The sequence below is a fragment of the Wolffia australiana genome, chromosome 2, assembly GCF_029677425.1.
Source record: "Wolffia australiana isolate 7733 chromosome 2, ASM2967742v1".
In the NCBI taxonomy this organism is placed as follows: Eukaryota; Viridiplantae; Streptophyta; class Magnoliopsida; order Alismatales; family Araceae; genus Wolffia; species Wolffia australiana.
In genome coordinates, this window is record NC_135836.1 from 1,993,621 (window position 1) to 2,018,359 (window position 24,739).

The 24,739-nt window shown below is 39.3% G+C and overlaps 2 protein-coding genes across 8 annotated transcripts; one reads left to right on the forward strand and one right to left on the reverse strand.

Annotated features, from left to right (window-relative positions):
• Positions 1-3,667: 3,667 nt before the first annotated feature.
• On the reverse strand, positions 3,668-9,216 carry LOC144716520 (3-hydroxyacyl-CoA dehydrogenase family protein). The gene is made up of 5 exons (XM_078591652.1): positions 9,005-9,216; positions 7,221-7,442; positions 6,323-6,435; positions 4,940-5,277; positions 3,668-3,871 (listed from the first exon to the last, which is right to left on the reverse strand). The coding sequence occupies exons 1-5, from the start codon at positions 9,188-9,190 to the stop codon at positions 3,825-3,827; spliced, it is 906 nt and encodes a 301-aa protein (XP_078447778.1). The 5' UTR covers positions 9,191-9,216; the 3' UTR covers positions 3,668-3,824.
• Positions 9,217-13,597: 4,381 nt separating this feature from the next.
• Positions 13,598-21,836, forward strand: STN1 (Nucleic acid-binding, OB-fold-like protein). 7 transcript variants are annotated; one of them, XR_013584912.1, is made up of 6 exons: positions 13,598-15,033; positions 15,674-15,722; positions 17,269-17,813; positions 18,918-20,764; positions 20,914-21,343; positions 21,400-21,836. XR_013584912.1 is itself a non-coding variant. In XM_078591653.1 (3 exons), the coding sequence occupies exon 3, from the start codon at positions 17,282-17,284 to the stop codon at positions 17,777-17,779; it is 498 nt and encodes a 165-aa protein (XP_078447779.1). In that variant the 5' UTR covers positions 13,598-15,033; positions 15,674-15,722; positions 17,269-17,281; the 3' UTR covers positions 17,780-20,906. The 7 variants fall into 7 exon arrangements, 1 of the variants encoding a protein (XP_078447779.1); XR_013584913.1 differs by having other exon boundaries at positions 20,637-20,764; XR_013584910.1 differs by having other exon boundaries at positions 17,269-20,764.
• The last annotated feature ends 2,903 nt before the right edge of the window (positions 21,837-24,739 follow it).

Below are 24,739 nucleotides of genomic sequence, written 5' to 3' on the forward strand. Positions count from 1 at the left end.
CTTAACAGCACATTTTCACAAATGTCAATGATTGCTCCCTGTCAGATAAATTGGAGGGCAACATGGAAGTGTAAAAATAAACCCAAGAAATTCTTAAAACTCATTAATCCAAAATTACATGTTAATTCACGTAATCCAAGAAAATATGGTCTGACTTCAAAATTAATGTCTTTCTGAATTGGACGTCAGAAAATTCTAAAATGAATCTATCTGACTTCAAAAAATATATTGTTTCAAATATAATGTCAAAAAGTTTTATAAAAATAAAAAACTCCAAAAAAGTAAAGTTCCTCATTTTCTTCTGGTAATACTCACATTAAATATGTTTAGTACAAAGACACGTTCAAAATTTATAATATGAATCTAATTATTAACATGTTAAGAAGAAGTTCTAGGAGTTACTAGATATGTTACTCTAAATATGGAAACAATTCACCCAGTCCACTAAAAATACATTTTCACCTTTTAGCAAACTTGAAAATCATGTGGGTGTTAAGAAATAGATAGATAGAATAGATATCATCATCAAGTTTTTCTATTCAACAAACATGAAGACATTCATAAAATGCATAACACATATAAATATAAAATAGACTATGAATTTAATGTATGTATAGTAATTATTGTATAAATAAAACCCTTTTTCATATTTAGAAAATTCATGAATGATGGAGTTGGATTTAAAAGATGAGGCCTAAACTGCAGATAAATCCAAGCAACCCATTCTGAAAACCATTTGATATTCTAGCTGTTTGTGCACAATTGTATTGTGGGACAGAGTTGATTATATAAGTTTAAGTTTCATTCGTCAACTTATTATGGAACTGGGACAATTATTTTATAGATGAGTCTATGAATTGGAATTGAAATAACATCAATTAATTAAAATGCCTAAAAGACAAGTAATTCGAGACTTCAAAACTTTATTAGGCTTCTTTTGTAATCAAATGATGAACAAATGAGTGCCGTGATTTTGAAATACAGATATCAACTTATTTTTTTATAAAATTGAACTTGCGTAAAATACATATGCTTGTGACAAAGATGATAAGTCAAAATAAATAGTAAAAACATTATTACGAATGTATTAAAAACCAACTATTACATCATTAAAATAATTCAAAATGTACTTTGATTTTTTTATCAATATGATCTTGATTTGTTTCATCGTGTTAAAATAATGCATAGCTTATTTTTTTTGAAATCAAGGAATATATGTGTAAGACTATTACTGGTACGCAGGAGGATATCCCCATACAGTATTTCAGTTATTGATAAAGTAGTAGAATTTGCATTTTAATAAGGTATGCTTTATTTTGATAGATCTCTCAAATGTGTTTGTAACTCTGAATAATTGCTTAGTAAAAATTTTCTTGTTAGAGGTAATACTTACACATTGAGTTACAACTCTTTGTTGTTTATTGTGATTTGTTATATTGAGGCTATTTTTGTCTTTATCAATGAAGCCTTTGTCCTTATCGTGTATTGAAGTCAAATGCTTTACTTTCCTGAACCCAAATAAAAAAGTGAATTTATCATTTCGTCAAGTTCTTAAATTATTATTTTATAACTAACTGTTTTGTTTAAATCCGGTTTTTCTTTTAGATTCTGTCCCTGGTATTTTTTGGAAATTCTGTTTCTGGTAATTGAACACCATTTAAATTGCATTTGTCATGCATTTTTACACTCTAATCTTTCAAATCCTTTTACACTCATCTGAATAATGACATACATCCAATGTTTTTTAACTATTATTTATGACGGCAGTAAAGTGAATTTCTTATGAATCAATTTAGTGACTAATATCGAATCCCTTATTAATTGAGCAGATATAAAGCTATTCCAAGTTTTTGATATTACTAAATGTTCATTTTACATTTTTTTCTTGTTTTTTTCTCTCTTATGTCTTCCAACTCCAAATCAGACATTTCAAATTCTGAGTTCCTACCCACCCAAGCCCTAAATAAGAGGCGCATTCATTTCTTTGGATCAAAAGATAAAAAGAAAAGTTATGTCTTTTTGGTCCTAAATAGTGGTGAATGCACATTTGCTTGAAAATTTTCCCAAGTAACTGTTTTATCTCTTTGAGGACGCATGGATCCTTTGATTAGATCTGGACAAAAGGCTGACTGATCGAACCAAACAAATACAGTTCATTGTTAGAGTTTATTATTGATCAGATAAATGGATCCTTTTAACTGTAAAGGTGTATTCATCCTGCAGTGTATTGATTTTCTGATCCATCATTCAACTATTTGATGATACAATTTTAGCATTGTAAAACCAATAAATTCTGAAGACCTCATTATGAACTCAGCAAAATATATTGATTTTATCTACCTAAATGCATATTCATCCATCTGTATGTTTCATTACTAACCATCCATTATCATAACAATAAGAAATTTGTTATCTTTTCAAACAACAAAAATTAAATATACATCAAATATTTTCTGAACCATTCATTGCCACCCATTCGTCAAAAATATGTTCGCGAAACTTATATTAAATATCCTATAAAAATATATATTCTGAAGGTAACCTAAACTTCAAACACCCCCCCCCCCTTTCAGATGGTATGAACTTGATTTTTCAAGTTTATTATAGACATCTTTCAATATTACGAAGTGCGTGTCCACCCACCAATCCCACTATCCACTTGTGCCCCTATTCGTAAATGCCAATATCCCTTGACTATTATGGAGGGCACTCATCATTTGGTATATATTCCAGTCATCTATTATCTCTCAGAAAAATAAAAGAAATTAAAAAATATTGAGTTTTATACATTTATATATAAGAGTTGTCAAGGTCAAACAGGCCTTCCTAAAGTTGCCATCATCCTTTGACTATTATAGACGACACTCATCATTTACCATACATTAAAGTCATCCCTAGAACCTTATCTATATATTTATTTTCACATAAAATCAAAATTAAAAATAGAAATTTCTATACATTTATCTCTCTACTCATCTCTTTCATTTACCAGAAGGGTTTATCGGTTCTGGTCCGGTCCGATCCCCGTCTTAGCAAGGACCTAAACCTTCCCAAAAGTTCAAACCAGTTCCGGTTTTGTCGTGTCCGGTCCCAGACCAGTCATAATCCAGTCATGTTGATTAGTGAAAGTCAAATAAGAAAAATTAAACTAAAAAATTGGCGTGGACTTATCATAAAGGGGAAAATGTGTTCAAAGAAATCTATAAAGTCCATCTTGGGAGCTGAAAATAATAATGGAGGAAAAGAAGAAGCAAAAAGGATTAAAATAAGAAGGAAAAGAAACATAATAAGAATTATAGAAAAGAAACATAATAAGAATTATAGAAAAGAAACATAATAAGAATTATTAAAAAAAAAAACGAAGAGAAAGAGGAAGATGAACAAGGACACAAAGAAGAAAAATAAAAAGAAAAAGAGAGAAGAAAAGTAGAGTAAAATAAGAAGAAGAATAATAGAAAGAAGAAGAAAATAAGACAAACAGAAAAAAACGAAGAAAAAGATAATAAGAAATGAAGATGAAAAGAAGAAGAAAAGAAAAAGAGAAGAAGAACAGAAGATAAAAAGAGGAAGAAAAGAAAAAGACAAAAAGAACATATGCTGAAAAGACGAGCAAAAGAAAAAGTGGAGAATAAGAAAATAAAGGAAGAAAATAAAGGGGGAGTGCGCGACCAACAAAAAAAATAATTATTATTTCTTATAATCCGATCCCATTCTGATTTGACCGTCGGACCGAATCCAGCCAGACCAGCCAGTCCACCATAACTGGAGAACCAACGGTCCCTGTTTGGTCCGGTCCGACCCGTCCCCGTCTAAAATGCCAAACCCTACTTACCAGTCTGTAACCTTTTTCGGACCATCAAATCCAAGTAATCTGAAATCATATAAAAGAAAAAGTCAAAAAATTAGCAAAAAAAGTATGCAAACTGTCAAAGATAATGGGCTGCTCCAAGACAGGATTTCACAGGCCTCTAATCGGACCTTCACAGGCCCCTCCTAATGGGCTCCTAATCAGGCCTTCACAGGCCTCTAATCGGGCTCCTACTCAGGTTCTTAATCGAGCCCACTCAGAGCTCCAATCGGGCCCGATTCCCAAGGCTAATGGCTATTTAAACTAGCCGTTAGAGCCTCCAGCCGAGAGCCGTTGGAGTGGCTAACGGCTCCTTCCTATAGTGCAGGGACGCGGACGGGACGGGGAGTGGATGGTTCGGGACGAAATTCGTCCCGTCCTACATCCATGGTAGATAGAGTATGGACAAAGGACGGGACGGTTTTTCGTCCGCGGTCAAAAAAACCGTCCCGTCCAATAATCCCGAGACGAAAATTCGTCCCGTCCAGTCCTCCCGGACGAGTTTTCGTCCCAAAATTTGTCCCTGACAAAAAATACATTACATATTTATAATATGTTAGAATATGTTATAAATTGTCCTCGCGAGGCCACGTGTCAACATCTCAACCGTCGGATGTGAATCCGAAGGTTTCCCGTCCAGATTCGTCCGTCCGTCGTCCGGGGACCTCCGGACGGACGATTTTTTCGTCCCAGAGGACGAAAACCGTCATGTCTGGCGTTCCCCAGGACGAATTTTCGTCCCAGAATTCGTCCTTGCCCCCGGACGGGACGATTTTTTTGTCCGGGGACGAAAAAACCATCCCGTCCGCGTCCCAGCACTATACTCCTTCCTATCCTCCATAAAATCTCCTGTTTTGTTGTATTTTTTTATCTTTTTTCTCTCTTGAATGAAAGCTCTCTTCTTGTTCAATCTGCCATCCCATGCTTCATTCTCGTTACTGATGTTGAGCTCAAGGGAATCAGGCAAATTCGTCACAAACGCATATATTTCCCTATAAACAACAAGTGTACAAACTCGTCGCCTCGTAAAAATCAGATTATTTAACCTAGACATTAAACATACATTTTATAATCTAGGTAAGGGCCTGGTACCATGGTTATCATAGACATAAACACCCCTTCCCTTCTTCTTGCCAAGCGAGCCGGCATCTACGTGCTGGACGAGGAGGGGGCATGGTTTGTACTTGGGATCTCCGAGACCATCATGTAGAACATTCATGATTGATAGGCATACATCTAGGCCGATAAAATCTGCCAGCTGGAGGGGCCCCATTGGCTGGTTGGTTCCCAGCTTCATCCCCGTATCGATATCCTCTCGAGTTGCAACTCCGGTGTATAGAGCATGAAATGCCTCATTGATCATTGGCATGAGAATTCGGTTCACGATGAAGCCCGGGAAATCTTTAGAGCAAACAACAACCTTCCCAAACCTGAATATTTTTACCCGGTGAAGGAACTAAGTTTCAGATTTCTAGAAACTAATGGAACAAAATTCAGAATAAGAATATGTTTTCTTTTTTGTTGTTTATTTGGGTGCAAAACATTTTAGCAACACAAGAGAATAGAATTTTTTAAGAAAGGAATTTATGAATCAATATTGGACAGTATCCAAGAATATTTAATTGACTTGGCAAGAAAATTAATTCTATAGGAAGCCAAAAAATTCAGAGTTAGAAGATATTTTCTTTTTTGATGTCTATTGGGGAATAGAACATTGAACGAAATACAGTTATGGTTCAGTATTGACACATAATTGTGAATATTTAATTGACTTGAGAAGAAAATAAGTTCCATTATGAACCAATAAAAAAGCAAAATAAGATGACGTTATCTATTTTGTTATTTATTTGGGTACAAAATATTTGAGCAACGGAAGAGAATATTGTTGTAGACGATAAAATGGATAGAACTTTGTTAGAAAAGAAGGGATACATGCCCTTATATAGGGCTGAGAGAGAGAGAGTATTAAAGATTTATCAATGTGGGATTAAGAGAGGGAACCCTTAGTGGGCCAAGGTCTAGTGGACCTAATTTCCCAACAAATATAATTCTGTAAGAAATAAATTCATGGTTCAATGTTGTCACAGAATTATGAAAATTAAATTGACTCGGCACAGAAAATAATTTCCGTTTGAAACTAACAAACAATTTCCGAATTAGAAGATTTTTTTCTTATTCATTTGGGTGAAAAATGGTTTAGGAACAGCAGAGAATAAAATTTTGAGGGAAAGAAATTTATCGTCCAATATTGGCACAAAATTATGTTACATTGAACTGACTCAGGAAGAAACTCGTTTCCATATAATTAATTCCACCAACAGAGGAGAAAAAATCGAAAATATTATTGGCAACACATGTTAAATAGATATTTATGGGACTACAAATATCTGGTGATTCCCCCCATAAATACTTTGGAATCATCTGGAAATAAAAAAAATTACTCTTTTCTAACATAGTATATTATCAGTTATTTACCTCTCAGCAAGCACCTTAACAGTTGCAAAGACCTCATCTGACGTCTCCGATCCTCTGATAACCTCAACCAACTTCATGATTGGAGGTGGGTTCATAAAATGCATGCCAATAACCTAAAAAAAATTTATAATTGAGGAATAAAGTTTCTCAACGATACCAGCAGCTAAAGCTTAGCTAAGCAAATCCCAAAACAGTTTGAAGTCTTTCGCAATTATTAGAAACTACTACAAAATTGACAAAAATCATTCGTACTCTTACATGCAAATAAAATTTAAGATAACTGAGACTTGTTCTTATGTTGGAAGTATTCTATAGATATTAACATAATATGATCCATTAATTATATCTACTTTGAGGAAAAAAAAGTAATATGACAACCATGGAAAATCCCAGATGATTTTTTTTTCAAAAAACCCATGTGAATCATCATGATAACCATCATCAAACAGAGTTTCCCAGAAAAAATTGTTGAATGTACTAGATAGGCTCAAAGATCTTCAAACAGCGCTCCTGGTTTTGGTGGAATACAATAATAAAATAAATAAATATTGTCTAGAAAATTTGATGCCAACTGAGGTGGCAATTACTAGTTGCAGACGATAACCTAAATCATCATCATGAGCGTCCATTATTTGAGCAACGGTGACAATTTTGTCATTGTCATTATCATCATGGTCGCAGAAAAATAATGATGAAGATAATAATTTGTTCAGTATCTCTCGTCATCTGAGATGATGTTTTGGAACAGTCAAACCTGGTACGGAAGAGAGATAATCCTCACCATTGAACAAGTTCGACTGTTTTCAAACAGTCAAACCTGACAACAGAGGGAGAGTAGAAGATAAAATTCATAAAAAATAAATAAAAGATAAAATTCAAATTAACGTGATAGGGACACCTGAGAAGGTCGCCGAGTTTGGGAAGCCAAGTGGGTAATTGAAATTGAACTTGTGTTGGACGCAAGAATACAAGATAATTTGGTGATCTTGTCAAGTTCTGAGAATAATTTGCACTTAGCTTCTTCAGACTCAACAATGGCTTCAATTACTACATCTGCATTTTGAAGATCCTCCAACTTCAAAGTAAATCTCAGATGGTTTAGAGCTTCCAAAGCTCCTGACTGAAAAAAAAAGGCGATGCCATTGAAATCAAGGAAATTATAACATACTTCAAGATAGAAATTTCACGCACAAAAATATTTTAAAATGCAATGCCGTATAAATAAAATAAACATATAAATGAACTGAGTGCATGTAGACATATTAATTCAGAATTGGTTACATTTTCTAGGGAACTAAAACGGACCGAAAACATCTTATCTCTCACTGACTTGGGGAACTCACTGTGGATCATCCCGCCCCTAAATAAAAGCACATATTATCAAAGATCCTAAAAGCACAAGCGCAATTAACTCTAAATGAAATGAATTTCAAGGTTTATTTCCCGACAGTCATCCTATTCCGGCATCGATTTAAAAACACATTTCTGGAGCACTGACTTGGGATAACTCGACCTGTGGATCATCCCTCCCCTAAATGAACGCATAAATTATCAAAGATCATGAAAGCACAAGAGCAACAACTACAAATCCACACAATTTCAAGGATTATTTCCTGTCAGTCCTATTTCCATCTCAAGGAGTGACAATTATTTAGGAACACAATTCAAAGCAGTGCAATATCATATACATCATAAAATCAAGAGAAATTTACCATATATCATATACAATTTCAAGGATTATTTCCTGTCAGTCATCCTATTTCCATCTCAAGGAGTGACAATTATTTAGGAACACAATTCAAAGCAGTGCAATATCATATACATCATAAAATCAAGAGAAATTTACCATATATCATATACAATTTCAAGGATTATTTCCTGTCAGTCATCCTATTTCCATCTCAAGGAGTGACAATTATTTAGGAACACAATTCAAAGCAGTGCAATATCATATACATCATAAAATCAAGAGAAATTTCCCACGTCCGGATTACTGATTTGAAGAATTCGCCCTTCGGAACATCCGGCTACCAAACGAATCAAAAATCATCAAGCATCGTGCAAAAAAAGAGCAGTTACTAAAAATAAAATCAATTTCAGGGAGTATTTCCTGTCGGTCATTCTATCTCCGCATCAAAGAGTTACAACGATTTAAAAACACAATTCAAAGGAGCGCGGGATCTTAAAAATCGTAAAATCAAGAGAAATTTACCGCGTCCGGATTACTGATTTGAAGAATTCGCCCTTCGGAACATCCGGCTACCAAACGAAGCAAAAATATCAAATATCGTGCAAAAAAAAGAGCAATTACTAAAAATGCATTCAATTTCAAGGATTATTTCCTGTCAATCATCATATTTCCAAATCAAGGAGTTCAAAGCAGCGCAGGATCATAAAAATCGTAAAATCAAGAGAAATTTACCACGTCCGGATTACTGATTTGAAGAATTCGCCCTTCGGAACATCCGGCTATCAAACGAAGCAAAAATCATCAAGCATCGTGCAAAAAAAGAGCAGTTACTAAAAATAAAATCAATTTCAAGGCGTATTTCCTGTCAATCATCATATTTCCAAATCAAGGAGTTGCAACGATTTAAAAACACAATCCAAAACAGCGAAGGATCATAAAAAAAACATAAAATCATAAATTCAAAATAAATTTTCCACGTCCGGAGCACTAACCTGGGGAATTTGGCCTTTGGAAACAAGCCTGCGCAGGGAATCGGAGATGGCGTTGCCGGCCCGATCTAGGGCCGATTGATCGGTATCTTGCAGCGACACGTCGATTCCGGCCATGGCAGCCAGCTGCGCGATCCCCGATCCCATCTGCCCCGCCCCAATAACTCCCACCATCTTCACCTTCTCCATCGCCGATACTTCACAATTTCAAAATTTTCAACTGTCAGCGCTCTCAACTATTTATAGAAGGCTACCGCAGGTTGAACAACTCGTCATCGTCATCCATTCACGTTTGTTCCATCATCATCCATTCGTGATTATGTCCTCAGCATCCATACGTGTTTATGTCATCGTTATCCATTCACATTTACGTCCTCGTCGTCCACTCACGTTTATGCCCTCGTCATCCATTCGTGTTTATGTCCTCGTCGTCTAATCACGTTTTCGTCATCGTCATCCATTCACCTTTACACCACTGCCATCTATTCACGTTATCGTCATCGTCCTCAATTCACGTTTATTCCATCATCATCCATTCGTGTTTATGTCCTCGTCAACCATACATGTTTATGTCATCGTCATCCATTCACATTTACGTCCTCATCATTCACTCACGTTTACGCCCTCGTCATCCATTCATGTTTATGTCCTCGTCATCTATTCACGTTCGCGTCATCGTCACTCATACACCTTTACATCATCGTCATCTATTCATGTAATTGTCATCGTCATCCATTCACATTTACGCCCTCGTCGTCCATTCACGTTTATGTCATCGGCATCCATACATGTTGATGCCATCATCATCCATTCACATTTACGTCATGTCATCCACTCATGTTTGCGCCCTCGTCATCCTTTCGTGTTTATGTCCTCGTCATCTATTCACGTTTGCGTCATCGTCACTCATTCACCTTTACATCATCATCATCTATTCGCGCAATCATCATCGTCATCCATTCACGTTTACGCCCTCGTCATCCATTCACGTTTACGTCATCGTCATCCATACATGTTGATGTCATTGTCATCCATTCACATTTACATTCTCATCATCCACTCACATTTACGTCTTCATCATCCATTCACGTTTACGTCATCGTCATCCATTCACGTTTGCTTGAACATCCGCTCCCCGCAGAATGTTGAAGCAATACAACCATAGATTTCCAAGTTGTGATTCAAAATATCCAAGAAAATACCATAGATTTCCAATAATAGCAATACTGTTCAAGCAATAATCATGAACGAGGACAAATCAAAGACAATGTGCACGAAGAACGGGGATAGAGATGGGAATCGGTGGAGGATTCAACTATATCTGATAGACAAAGTGAATCACTCTCATCTTCCTGCGAAAGGGAGGACCTCCCGCTCAGCCAGTCAGTTGTAACCGTCTTTTTCCGTTCCGTGAGTCGTACCTCTTTTTCTTTATTAACAAGGCGGAGTTCCCGCCTATTCTTCTTCTTGTGTGTCGTCTTACGTGGCATGTGTGAGATTATGACTTTTCTTATTCTTCCTTTTCTCCAGGTAAGTACGAGTGAGACTCGTATCAATCACCCATTATTTAGATGATGCCAAATACTTAGATATAATAAAATATCTTTAAATGTCATTTGTATATCCCTGTGATTAGGGATTGTCCAACTGATATCCAGTATCGGACAACTGACATCCGATATCCGGAAAAAAACCACAACAGTGTCTGATATTGGATATTGGATATAGGTCGATATCCGTCCTTTAAGTCTAGACGGATACCGGAGGAGTAAGGATGAAACGGTTATCGGATACCGGATATTGGATTTCGTTATCCGGATATCAGTACCGTTATCCGGTATCGACAGAAAAAATTAATATTTATCATCACATTCAAAGATTTATGTACATATTTAGTTGTATATATTAAACAAGCCACTTAATATATAAAAAGCTCTCCATTACCCTCTTTGCCCACGTTGATCCTTTCTAACCGCTGAACAATGAAGGTGTAATTATATTTTTAAACGACCTTTCTTAGTTGGATCAAAATCCAATATCCACGTCCAATATCCGGTATCGTCATCCTCCCCGAGATACGGAGGCCGATGACGACATCGAGACAAATACCGATATCAATACTGTACCAACCGATATCGGATATCCGAATATCCGGATATCGGGAAAAAATGGATACCGAAAATTTGATTTTTGGTATCTAGTACAGCATCCGTCCCGATACCGTAACCTGACACCAGTATCGGGACAGGCAATCCCTACATGTGATGGGTCAGATGGAGATGATGTTATCAATGTCACATACTCATGCGATGGGACAAACCTAACTGAACCCACTGAGACAACATCACTGACGTGACATACCTGACAAACCTGACCGTGGTTTGGACTCGATCATTCCGGTCATAAAAATCAATTGCAAACAATATCATCATCTGATCAAGTGTATAAGATTGTCATCTTCAACAATTCGATCCAGAAATTTGATCAGTTTGGCATGAATTAACTTTGATTGGCTGAATCTCTAGATCAAAATTTGAACAATCTTATTTGATTGGAACCTGTGCTTACATCACAATGGGCTTATTGGACGAAAGATAGATGACGCTTTCTGACAGATGGAACAAGACTGAATGTCGTTCCGTTCAGTCATATGTCCAGAGTACTTACTTTCGTCTGAGTTGTCATCCGTCCATATCTTTTCATTGTCGCAAGTCCATCATCAGTCCCATTACATCATTCATCTGTGAAACGACAGACTGATGGATGACAAAATAGACTAAATATGTGAAGAGAGTGTGGGGAGAGATAGTGTATGAAAAAGAGATGTGAGAGAGAAAGTGAGTGAGCCAAAGAGAGTGAGAAAGAGTGTCAAATAGAGAAAGTGAGGAAGAATGGGAGAGAAAGCAAGCAAGAAAATGATAGAGAGAGATCAAGAGAGAGAGTGAGAGGGCAAAGCAAGAGCAAGAACAAGTGAAAAGAGAACACACAAGACAGATAGCGAACAAGAGAGAGGGAGAGAGATAGAGAGAGAGAGAGCAAGGGCGAGAGACAGAGCAAGAAGGTGCACACAAGACAGAGAGAGAACAAGAGGGAGAGATGGAGGGAGAGGGAGAGAGAGCAAGAGTGAGAGACAGAGCAAGAAGGGCGCACATAAGACAGTGAGAGAATGAGAGAGAGATATATATAGAGAGAGAGAACGAGAGAGAGATATATATATATATAGAGAGAGAACGAGCGAGAAGAGAGAGCTCAAGACAGAGAGAATGAGAGAGAGAGAGCAATAACGAGAGAAAGAGAGATTAAGTGCGTGTGAGACAGAGAGAGGCCAATAGAGAGAGAGAAAAAAGAGAGGAGATAATTATCATCTCCATCTTCGTCCTTGTCCCCGTTTATGAGGGTTATCATCTCCATTGTCAATGATAATTATCATCTCTATCAATGATGGTCAGCATCCCTGTTGTCCATGGTCTTCACATTAATTGTCCCTCTCATTAATGGTTGTTGTCCCCCTCATCATAAATTATTGTCCCTGTTGTCTGATCACGGGTGGTTGCCATCCCCTGCTGTCTATGATCATCATCTTCATCATTGGCGGTGGTTTTTCAGTTATTGTTGGTCATTGTCCCACTGCCATTTGTTTTCATCCCCATCATTATCTTCATTGTTCACAATATAGTATGTTATCCTCCCTGTCATTGTCACTCATCTTCCCCATCGCTGATCGTCATCTCCATCATTGGCATCGTCATTGGTCATCATCCTTGTCATCCATGGCCATCTTCCTCGCTGTCAATGGTTGTCATTCACATCATTATTGTTCGCTGTCACAACTCGGTCACTATCATCGAAAGTCATCCCCTGCCATATTTGATTGTCATCTATGTCCTTAGTGGTCATTCATAGACATGGTTGTTCTGTTCTGTTCGTTTGAAACAAACAAAAAAAATTCGCATAGGGCCTTGTTCTTCGTTCTGTTCTTTTTTTTTTCAAACGAACAAAATTCACACATTCGCACAAATTTGCACATTCGCAGAAAACTAGAACAAAATTCGCACAAAGCAAACAAAAGAATCGCACACGGGTATGTGCGATGTTCTGTTCAATTCGTTTTTGTTCTGTTGGGAAAACCGAACAGAACGACCACGTCTAGTCATCAACGATTATCGTCCCTGTCATCCATGCTAGTTGGTCCCGTCGACAGCAGTCATCGTCTGGATTGTCGATGGTCGTCATCCCCATTGTCCATGCTAATCATCTCCATAAGTGCTGGGCGTCAAATGTATCGTTGATGATAATCATACCCATCATCTATGGTCATCATCCACGTCATCGACAGTTATCATCTCATCATCAACTCTTGTCTAACTGTCGTAGTCAGGATCATTGACAGTCCTCATCCCCGTCAGTTGTTGTCCTCTTCGTCCACAATTGTCCTCGACAAATGTCATTCCCGTCTTCTTCGTCTATGAAGATACTTTATATTTTATTTTTATTTATATTGTTTCATACTACCATCATGCCAAACTTCATCAGATGTCGGTCCATCTGTGACGGATGACTGATGACTGAATTCAATTTGTTCATCATTCACAGGGGACGATGATGGATGATGGAAGTGGAGGACGATGATGATCCGTCATCCGTCCAACAAACTTTATTATTATTATTTTTAATTTTTTTTTATTTTTTTATCCGTCCAACAAACTTACTTCGCAGGGCAGGTTCCGTCTCGTTCCGTCATATTCGCGTCATCCAGACGGCTTCATTGTACCTTAAGGGCATATTTTCAAAACTTGGCTTTTGTGGTTATTTTGGACTTCACAAAAGAGTTCGGGGTATTTCTCTCTTTTTTCTCCCGGGCTCTCTTTCGCTCTCTCGCGCGCTCTTTCTCTCTCTAGCGCGCGCGATCTTTTCGCTCACTAACGTGCGCGATCTTTCGCTCTCTCGCGCGTTCTCTTTCTCTCTCTAGCGCTCTTTCTATTTCGTTCCCTCGCGCGCTCTTTCTCTCTCTAGCGCGCTCTCTCTCTCTCTCTCTTTCTGTCTGTAGTCCGTAGCTATCTCTCGCTCTTTCTCGCTCTTTCTCTCGCTTTCGCGCTCTCTCTCTGTCTCTCTCTCTCTTTCTCGCGCTATCTGTCCCTATCTCTCTCTTTCGCGCTCTCTCTCTTTCTTGCGCTCTCTCTCTGTCTCATTCTTTCCCTCTCTTTCTTGCGCGCTCTCGCTCTCTCTCTTCCATTTTCGCGCTCTCTCTGTCTCTGTCTCTCTCTCTTTCTCGCGCGCTCTCTCTCTCTCTCTCTCTTTTCCCGCTCTCTATCTTTCTCTCTCTTTCTCGCGCGCTCTCTGTCTCTGTCTCTCTCTCTTTCTCGCGCGCTCTCTGTCTCTGTCTCTCTCTCTTTCTCGCGCGCTCTCTGTCTCTGTCTCTCTCTCTTTCTCGCGCGCTCTCTGTCTCTGTCTCTCTCTCTTTCTCGCGCGCTCTCTGTCTCTCTCTCTCTCTCTTTCTCGCGCTCTCTCTGTCTCTCTCTTTTTCGCGCTCTCTCTCTTTCTCTCTCTTTCTCGCGCTCTCTCTGTCTCTCTCTTTTTCGCGCTCTCTCTCTTTCTCTCTCTTTCTCGCGCTCTCTCCGTCTCTCTCTTTCTCTCTTTTTCCAGCGTCTCTCTCTCTCTCTCTCTCTCTCTCTCTCTCTCTCTTTCCCGCGCTCTCTCTGTGTTTCTGTGTCTCTCTGTCTCTCTTTTTCGCGTTCTCTCTCTCTCTCTTTCTCGCTCTCTCTATCTCTCTCTTTCTTTCTCTCTCTCTCTCTCTCTCTTTCCCGCGCTCTCTCTGTCTCTCTCTGTCTCTCTCTATCTCTTTCTTTCTCGGTCTCTCTATCTTTCTCTCTCTATCTCTCTCTTTCTCGCTCTCTCTATCTCTCTCTCTATCTCTCTCTCTCTCTCTCTCTCTCTCTCTCTCTCTCTCTCTCTCTCTCTCTTTCTGTGCGATACGGCGACTTCGAGAGTCTGCGACGAAGCTCCACGGCGTGGTATGTTATTGATTATTAATGGTATGTGATAGCTAATTAGTGGTATTCGATAGATTCTAAATGGTCTGTGATAGATTCCTAATGGTACGTGAGAGGTTCTTAATGGTATCTGATAGATTTTTGATGGTATGAGATCGATTCTTAATGGTACGTGATAGATTCTTACTAGCATGTGATCGATTTTTAATTGTGTGAAATAGATCTTTAATTGTAGGAGATAGATTCTTACTGGTATTTGATAGAATATTAACGGTATGAGATAGATTCTTAATTGTATGATTGAATTTAATAGGATGAAATAGAATTTTGACGGTATAAAATAGATTCTTAATGGAATTTAATAGATTCTTAATTTCATAAGATAGATTCTTAATGCTACGTGATCTCCCAGCCTAATATGCATATGATCTTATTCTGTGCCTGGATTATATTGACAGATAATTTTTTGGTCAAAATTATGTCGCTGATTCTTAATGGAATTTTTCGCAAATTCGCGCATTGATAATCTTGATGTGATAGTATCATGTCCGCAAACTTACATCTATGCTTATCTTCCTTGCCCTTAAATTATCACCCTGTCTTAATCATTTTACCCTTTCTAATTCATCTGTTACAATAATCTTATCACTGCTGAATTTATGGAATATTTTTTAATTTGAAGGCATCGAAATGTTATCAAGCTTCTACCCAACTGGTATGCTCTAAAATCGGTATGCATATCTCTGCTGAATTCATAAGATCAATCCTCATCATCTTTTGTTTCTTTTAAAAAATAAATCCTTGTTATCTTTTGCTTTTTTGCATTATCCATGTAACATATAAGATTGATCATGAGAATGGTTTTATAATGACGTGAACCTCCTTAAAGATCGGATCAAGAAGCACCGAAATAAGAGGAAAAAATGACAACTCACTCGTGCACCAAGAAATTCAGTAGAATTGTGAAGAGAGTCTATGCTTGGTGATGAATTTCAAGAATTGTGGAGAGAATTGAAGGATAACACGGACGCTGCCGGATCAGTGGCTGCCCCTCTGCTGGATCTTGGGGGTGTTCATATCACCTAATTCTTGTTCTATCTTAGCATCTAGGCACATAATGTTATTTCCTTTTGCTCAGACTCAATCCAATTGTTTTGATTAATCTATAAGATCGATCATAAACATTCCATGCACAATTGATATAACATTGAGTTATTTCTTTCCGCACAGAATCAGTGCACCGACAAAAATATCCATCGCATGCATCATTTAAGATTTGATCAAGATAGCTTAATCATTGTTCTAGCTTAGCATGCAGGTGCAAAAGTTCATTCTCTTCACTCAGAATCAATATGACGGCTTAGATTGCTCCATAAAATCAGCCATAGTTACATTGAATATTAATCCTGAAAAAAAGAAGCATAATCCTTGTTCTATCTAACAATGCAGACTCATAAAGTTCCTTCATTTTCATTCAGAAACAATGCCTTGGTGGGCCGAAACAAGAACACGGGCTAAGATTTCTCCTTGAAATCAACCATTACAGCATTTACTATTAATCATAAAAAATAATCTCGATCCTTGTTCTCTATGAGGGTTGACTTGGTCAACTCTCTGGAGTCTCTAGAAGCTTTTTTTCATCTAGAAGATTCAGGATCCAGAGTATTCTGATACGATCCTGCTGGTTCGTATCAGGGAGATGACGAGAACAGAGGGAGAAGACGCAGGGATGGTCGTCGGCGTGCCGGGATGGACTACGGTAGGATCAGGGCAGGCCGAATGGACGTCGCCTACGAGAGGGGTCTGGTGGAATGGACGTCATCGGAGGGAGCCAGACACATCTTTGTGATACTTCTTGGCTACCCTCCTCAAGGGAGTGCTGCTCTATTTAAAGGGATTACAAAAGGTCCAAATGACCTAAATACCCCTATTGGGCTAAATGACGAAAGAGACCTAGATACGTCGGGGTCTACATTTTTTAGAAGCTTCTAGAAGAATCTAAAGAGTTGACCAAGTCAACCCTCACAAATACCAATCATGAAACAACACCCGAGTGAACCAAATAAAGATTACAGGCTAAGATTTCTCCATAGAATCAACCATCACAATATTCTGTATTAATCATGGAAAAGAATCTCTACCCTAGTTCTATATTAATGATAATCATGAAACTCCTTGTTGAGGATCCTCTCAAGGATCCTATCATAATCCTGGAAAACAATCTCTACCCTTGTTCTTTTTTTTTGAAAAACATGAAATTCCTTCTTTTTAATGTAGAAACATCGCCTTGATGGAAGCCCATGCAAAGCTGCTAGCCACGGAGCTTCTCGGCCTGACCGTAGACCCCTTCTCTGCGTCCTTCTCCACCTCAGCAGGCCACCACGTGTCGAATGCCGAGATCATCGGCATGATTGTTACCCGTGAGAGGAGGAATGACTACCTCCGGTTCCACGTGGATGATGGCACTGGCTGTGTGCCTTGTGTGCTGTGGCTGAACCAGCGCCACCTTATCCACTCGTCATCTCACCTTGATTTGCTCGCAGGCTCTACGCAGGTACACGTGGAAAAGACCCAATTGGGTTCTCTAGTATGTGTACGTGGCCGCGTCTCCGTGTTTCGAGGGGCAGTGGAGCTCGTTGTCAGCAGGGTGGCGGTTGAGAGGGACCCACATGCTGAGGTGTTGCACTGGTTGCAGTGCATCAGCTTGGCCCGCCGATGTTATGGTCGGTGCCCATTACTGGAGACTGTCAAGAGGAAAAAACAGAAGATTAGTGGAGAAGATGATTGAAGGTCGGCTTGAGTGGATTTTGTAAGATTTTAAGGTATGATTTTGAGCTGCATTGCCAATTTTGCCTCTGAAAATTTGGAAGATTACTTTTTTTTTCTATTTAGGGTGTTGTTTTGGAAGGCAAAATGTTGTTTTTGAGAACTTGGTGTGATCTGGCAAACAGTTTTGGGATTTGAAGAGAGAAAAATAAAGTTTCATTTATTTTCTGAAAGATTAGGAGATATGTGAACTTGAAGGTCAAAGTTTCATAGGGAGTTCTGGACAATTTTTTTTTTCAAATTTGATCTGCCGATTATTGAATTTTTCAGAAACCCACATGCTGAGGTGTTGCATGGTTGCAGTGTGATAGGATCCTTGGGGTAATTTCGTGATGTTAGCCCACAGGGGCATTTTAGTCATTTGCTATTATGTATTTCCCTTTAAATAGGGATGCCCTCCCTTTAGGAGGGCATCCAAGAAGATAGAAGTAAGAAGTTCTTGTCTCTCCTCTCCTCGTCTCGGTCTGGTCTCCTTCTCTCCCTCTACGATCCCCTGCCCTTGTGATCGTCTCTACCTCACCGTGTCTTCAGGCGGCTCGTCCGATCCCTACCCCCTCAGCTCGGCCTTCCCCCGACCTTTCCCGTTTCACCTCTCTACCCCAGGATTCTATATCTCCTTGGCCTCTACCGTCCTCCCGATACAAACCTAGATCGGGGTTCGTATCACAGTGCATCCGCTTGGCCCACCGATGTTATGGTCGGTGCCCATTACTGGAGACTGTCAAGAAGAAAAAACGGAAGATTAGTGGAGAAGATGATTGAAGGTCAGCTCGAGTGGATTTTGTAAGATTTCAAGGTATGATTTTGAGCTTCATTGTCAATTTGCCTCTGAAAATTTGGGAGATGACTTTTTTTCTATTTAGGGTCTTGTTTTGGAAGGCAAAATGTTGTTTTTGAGAACTAGGTGTGATCTGGCAAACAGTTTTGGGATTTGAAGAGAAAAAAATATAGTTTGATTTATTTTCTGAAAGATTACAAGATGTGTGAACTTGAAGGTCAAAGTTACAGAGGGAGTTCTGGGCAATTTTTTTTTCAAACTTGATCTGCCGATTATTGAATTTTTCAGAAACCCACATCCTGAGGTGTTGCACTGGTTGCAGTGCATCAGCTTGGCCCGCTGATGTTATGGTCGGTTGATAAGCGCCCTTTGTGTACATACATGTCAAGGAAAAGGAAGGCCAATAATACCGCACGTGTGGAGTGAACCGCACATGGTGAATTCAAAAATAAAGGGGGGGAAATAAGCAGCTCTGAAGGTGGCGGGAAGCTGGTATAAATAGAGAAGAAAGGCTAGCCAGAGGGGCCACATTTTGGAATCGACTTCAAGAAACGCTTCTGGAGATTCTCCTGCGTCGGGCCGCCGATCCGGCCGTCCCAGATCGTCACCCCTACTGATCTTTGTTCAGAGATAATAGTCTTTCCCTTAATCCTTTCTCTACTCCTTCTCCTGTAAGGATTTGGTTATTCGATGATCGATCGTTGGGATCCTATTGAAAGCTAAGTGCATTTTCGTTGAATTGGAGTTCCATCTCAGTTAATGCACCTTATTTCAGTAATCTACAGAAGATTACCCTATTCGATTGTTAGGTTGCTTGGGATCCTAACATCGGTGTCCATTACTGGAGAATGTCAAGAGGAAAAAGCAGAAGATTAGTGGAGAAGATGGTTGAAGGTCAGCTTGAGTTGATTCTATAAGATTTTAAGGTATGATTTTGAGCTGCATTGTCAATTTTGCCTCTGAAAATTTGACAGATGACTTTTTATTTATTTAGGGTCTTGTTTTGGAAGGCAATATATTGTTTTTGAGAACTTAGTATGATCTGGCAAACAGTTTCGGGATTTGAAGAGAAAAAATAAAGATTCATTTATTTTCTGAAAGATTACGAGATATGTGAATGTCAAAGTTACAGTGGGAGTTCTGGACAATTTTTTTTTCAAACTTGATCTGCCGATTATTGAATTTTGGTGATATATCACCGATCAAAATAGCAAGGGTATAAGTAGAGAGAGAGATGATTTTTTCAGACATCTATTCAGTCATTGACTTGTGGCATGATGCTATGCTTACGTTTGATGATATTTGAAGAATTTCAGAGTCAACTTATCACAACCATTTTTAGCAATGTAATTTCACTGCTTTGAATTATTTTTGCAGAAGAGTAATAGGGTGAAAAATGGATTGAAAAGAACATGGTGATTAAATTTGATATCATTTTGCCAGAAGAAGAATCCCGTTGCTCAGTATCCTTAAGGAACTGACCTTGAAACCCAGTTCCTCACTGCATAGCCCGCCCATTGGAGAAAGGACGAGATGAATCCAAGCATAAGGCAGAACTATAATACTGAGCGGAGGACAGAAGCTCATCCCTTGTTGTAGTAGCGCATAGGATCTGACCTAACCATGGTTTCTTTATGATCTTTTATAATCATGGATTTTGTTATTATGCCTTTTTTTCCACCAGAGTTATGTTACTGTAATGGTCCAATGCTAGATTTATGAATTGATGATTGATTAAAATTTTAACCAGATCAATCTTGATTAGTCTATTGATCAAGTATGGGCCTGACCTGATAAATAATTATGATCAACCATGATCGTGATCACTATTGATCCAATTGCTAAATCGCAGTACATCAACCATGATCGTGATTACTACTAATAGATGTACTGTGATGGAGCAATCGGATCAATAGTGATCAACCCGGCCAATTGAAAGACTGTGTAGGTTCTCCCTAGAACCCATCATGCGATTAAGAGGAGAATGCACTGTTTCTGCACGTGTTACTGACTAATCTTTTGTGGATTCAAATATTTGAAGGTTCAGAGAGGGAACTATCAATAACCTGGAGGGACTTTTCTAGTTTTTCAAGACGGAGCTATTGATTCAGGGTGGAGGAGAGAGGTCCTCTTGAATCTCGCAACCGGAGAGAGAGTTGATTCCTTCTGGTCTTCTTCAGTCACTCATTGCACCTCTTGCGATCTATCTCTACTTTTAATTCTACCTTGGATCCAGTTCTTGGAAGATATAACTATTTATTGAAATTTCTTGAACCAGTTAAATCTGATCTATCATTCTATCTTGATTTGCTTGTCAGGATCATAACATATTGGTATCACAGCCTATTATTTCTTTTGATATGGAAAATATGATATCTGAAGCAGAAATTGGAGCCCCGGAGAAAAAGGTTGAGTTCGATAAAAAAGAGTGACTAATGCAAGTCATCAGTGCGAATGGGAAGAACAAGGCAGTTATACCTGATCCATCTGCTGCCACTGAAGCCATGCCTGACCCGATTCAACAGCAACATGATAGAACATCTGATCTGGATTGAATTTTTAAAGGAGGAGATCTCCTGATTTTTTACACTTATAGACCTGAATCTTGGTTAAAATATGCGGAAAGTTTTGTCATTGATACGATACGCCATCGTATCTACGAAAGCAGGCCCAGGCACATGCTGACGGCCCACTAGCAACGACTACTTCACCTGGATGACAGAGAGCAGGAAGAGGCTTCTGACTCTGGTAAGTGCTTCTGCATTTTCCCATCGAAGGCCAATCGCTGACCTTCCTGGTTGCAGACGACCAACCCTGTTTGAGGCGGCCACTGGAACGAGTCCAGGCGTGTCTACTCCGCTTGCTCCGGGCGTGTCAACTCTGCCACATCTCCCCTTCTACCACCCTATCTTCTTCTATCCTTCCTATTTTGGCCTGCTGGCCTATGGACTTTACAGTGTTTGAGTATCATCGAGACTAGTTGAATTACCGTATCGGATCATTGAGTAACAAGATCGTAACAAGTGGTATCAGAGCAATTCTCTCGCGACCATGGATGATCGAGTTTCATTTATCGAGCAACAGCTCGCTTGGGTTCTCCAATTGTTGGAGCATGCTCACGGAGACCCCCGGCCGACACAGGATGAAGGTTATGCAGATCTCTCATCGTAGGCTCCCCCTCAGCCACGAGAACAGCCGTCGATGATTCCACCGCCAACTTCGGATCCGCTGCCACCACTGATGGCCGATCCATTGGCCGTGAGCGTTGAGCATGAGCTCGACTCTCTCTTGGCCAACCCTAATGGGCCGCGCAGGGAAGATTCCAATGGGCTCATTGAGCTGCCAAATACAGAACAATGGACCGCGGGTCCTCATATGCTTGAGGCGAGCGGGCCCGCCTCAAGCAGATGGGACCATTTACAAGCAAAAAGAATTAGCCGAGCCCCTTTCCAAGTGGCCCATCTAGTCCTCCGTTCGAAGGACTAATTACTGACTAGAGACACTCCCGTGAGCCCCCACAGTATACTCAGAAGACGAGGATGGGAGGCCTCTCGACAGATGATATGTCCCCTGATAAGCCAAAAATAGGGGTAAAAACTTTGCAATTTTCAGCCCTTGTCGTTGTGGATTTTGGCTTATGCAATAAAATTTATAAGAACTCCACTTAAGACGTATAGTGATAAGTACGAGTGTCGTCCAAGGGAAGCTAGTAAGGAATTCGATTTGGTGATTGTATTGGTCGTTTCACTCTAATTAAACTGAATTTGATCTTCAATGAGGATCAAGTCACCCTAATTAGATGAGAATTTAGAAAGGGGTGTAGAAGAGTTGAGATGAATAGAAGAAATGTCGAGCTCTATATTGGCTTCTTTGATCCTAATAAAAGGATCCAAGAGGTCAATTAGAGAGGTTAAAAGGGAATTTTTAATTTGAGTTTGGTTTGTTTTTGCAACTTTGATAATTCAGAACTGAAATGGGGGTAATTTAATCTCCTAAGAATTAAAACTAATTTTTTTAGAGTTTTTCTTTGGAATGCAGTTGAATGCTTAGTTGAATCCCTCAAATTCTCCTCTCAATCCTAATCAGGGCCTAGTACATGCCGCTCAAGCCAAGCGATTTAGAATTTCAGATCAAAACCAAGAAGAAGAAACAAGAAATTGAACTAATCTCATTCAAAATGCACAAATCCAAATACAATCAAGGAAAAAGTACCAGATAACTTGATCCAGGGTGAAACTCCTCTCTGTCTTGCAGCTGTGATAGAGAACCATCAAGAATAAGCTCCCCCTCTCAAAATTTAGCTTTTATACTTAGGTTATATGGTAAAAATCACCATTTTACTCCCGTTTAGTACTTAATATTTATCTATCAATGTAGGCTGGATCTGAATAATCCAACCATACAAATATAAAGAGGGGATCAAGACGAACAAATCCATAAAAAAATCATCTCAATCGGACTTCAAGATCATAAGTTATTAATAAATCAATTTTAAACCAATTTAATCCATTGGATTTAAAATTGATTTATTTATTAATTTCGTTTTTAAACACGCAATGACGTGTCGCTCTCTCATTGGCTGGCGCATTTTGAATCCTCCTTTTTGCAGAAAAGTCCTTAAAAAGCTTGGAATTGCTTTTGGACGCCGCCCAAAAGTAATTGGGTATGTGCCCCTGGCGCACTCTCTCTCCTCTGATTTCTCCTAAAAACATTAAAAATATATATTAAAAATTGCAATAAAACCCTGTAAAATTTTTAAATTGGATCTTTACGCCTGCAGTGGCGACCGAGAGCTGTTTTCAGGGTCTTTTTGCAACGAAAGTTCGCAAAAAGACCCTTGAAAGTTTGAAAATAATAGAAATACTTTTTTTTCTATTATAAATATACTTTTTTTCCTTGAAATAAATACATTTCTTCTTCAAATAAATCTCATAAAAATCCTAAAAATTCGTAAAAAATTCTAAAAAATTCTAGAAAATTCACTGATTCATTCCCATGCTGATAAATGTCGAAATAAAATATTAAATATGCCATTTTCATTATAAAATAATTATTTCAAGCTTCAATAAATCCTTTAAAATTCATAGAATTAACAGAAAATTAGGGAAAAATCAGAAATCACTTGAAAACACTATTTTCATGTGAATATATGATAACAACCCCATTTTAAGCTGTTTAAATACATAAAATTGTGCTAATAACATGAAATAAAGACAGAAATTAGGGTGTTATCATCCCCCTCTCGCACGGCCAAGTTTGTCCGCATGGAAGATAGCAAAGAACTTCGTTTTGCCAATGGGAGTTGGGAACACCGTCGGCTCATCGAAGACAAACCCCCAAGATCTCGTTGGAGGTCCACATCGCCACAAACTCGCCTAGCGCTGCAAGAACACGGTGCAGGGCTGGGGGACGACGGTTTGAGATTACCCTTGCACCGCTTCCATCATGGAACCTCTCAAGAACCACCGTAAGATGATGCATGACAACTAAGGGAGACGGGAATGACGACGAGGGATGGATGACGTAGGACGACCAGGGGGAAGACAACTCAGGTGACGGGATTGACAATGACGGTGGAGGATAATGGACGGGATTGGGTAGAGGAAATAAACAGGCACAAAGTTCACACGATTGAGTTTGAAAACCTAAAACCGATGAAATGTTGGTGGTGCAGCCCCGTTCCTCGTCAAGGGCGGGAGTACTGTCTTCAACTACCGCGACGATGCCAAAGCACCAAATCCAATACTCGAATTCACATCACGGGGAAAACTCACGATAGAGAGAATTTTTGGAAGTTCCAAATCAAATCAAATCTGTCGGCGGTGGAGAACTCTCGCGGAACACTTTGACACCAAAGAGTGCAGGCGTACCTCGGCACTGTAGTGCGTGAAGAGGTTGCGGGGAATTCTGGTCGTGATGAGACTGGGCGATTATGGGCGTTGAATGGCCCACTAGACGAGAGGGTTTGGGCGTTCCAGGCGTTGAACAGCCCTGGCAAGGAGCGTGACGGACGAGTGCGGACACAGACAGGGCTAGCGTGCACGGGCACCGGTGTGGTTAGCGCGCCTTGGGCGGCCTTAGGCGGGTGGCCTTGGGCGGCCTTGGTCGGACAGCCTTGGGCAGCCCTGGGCAGGCGGCCTTGGG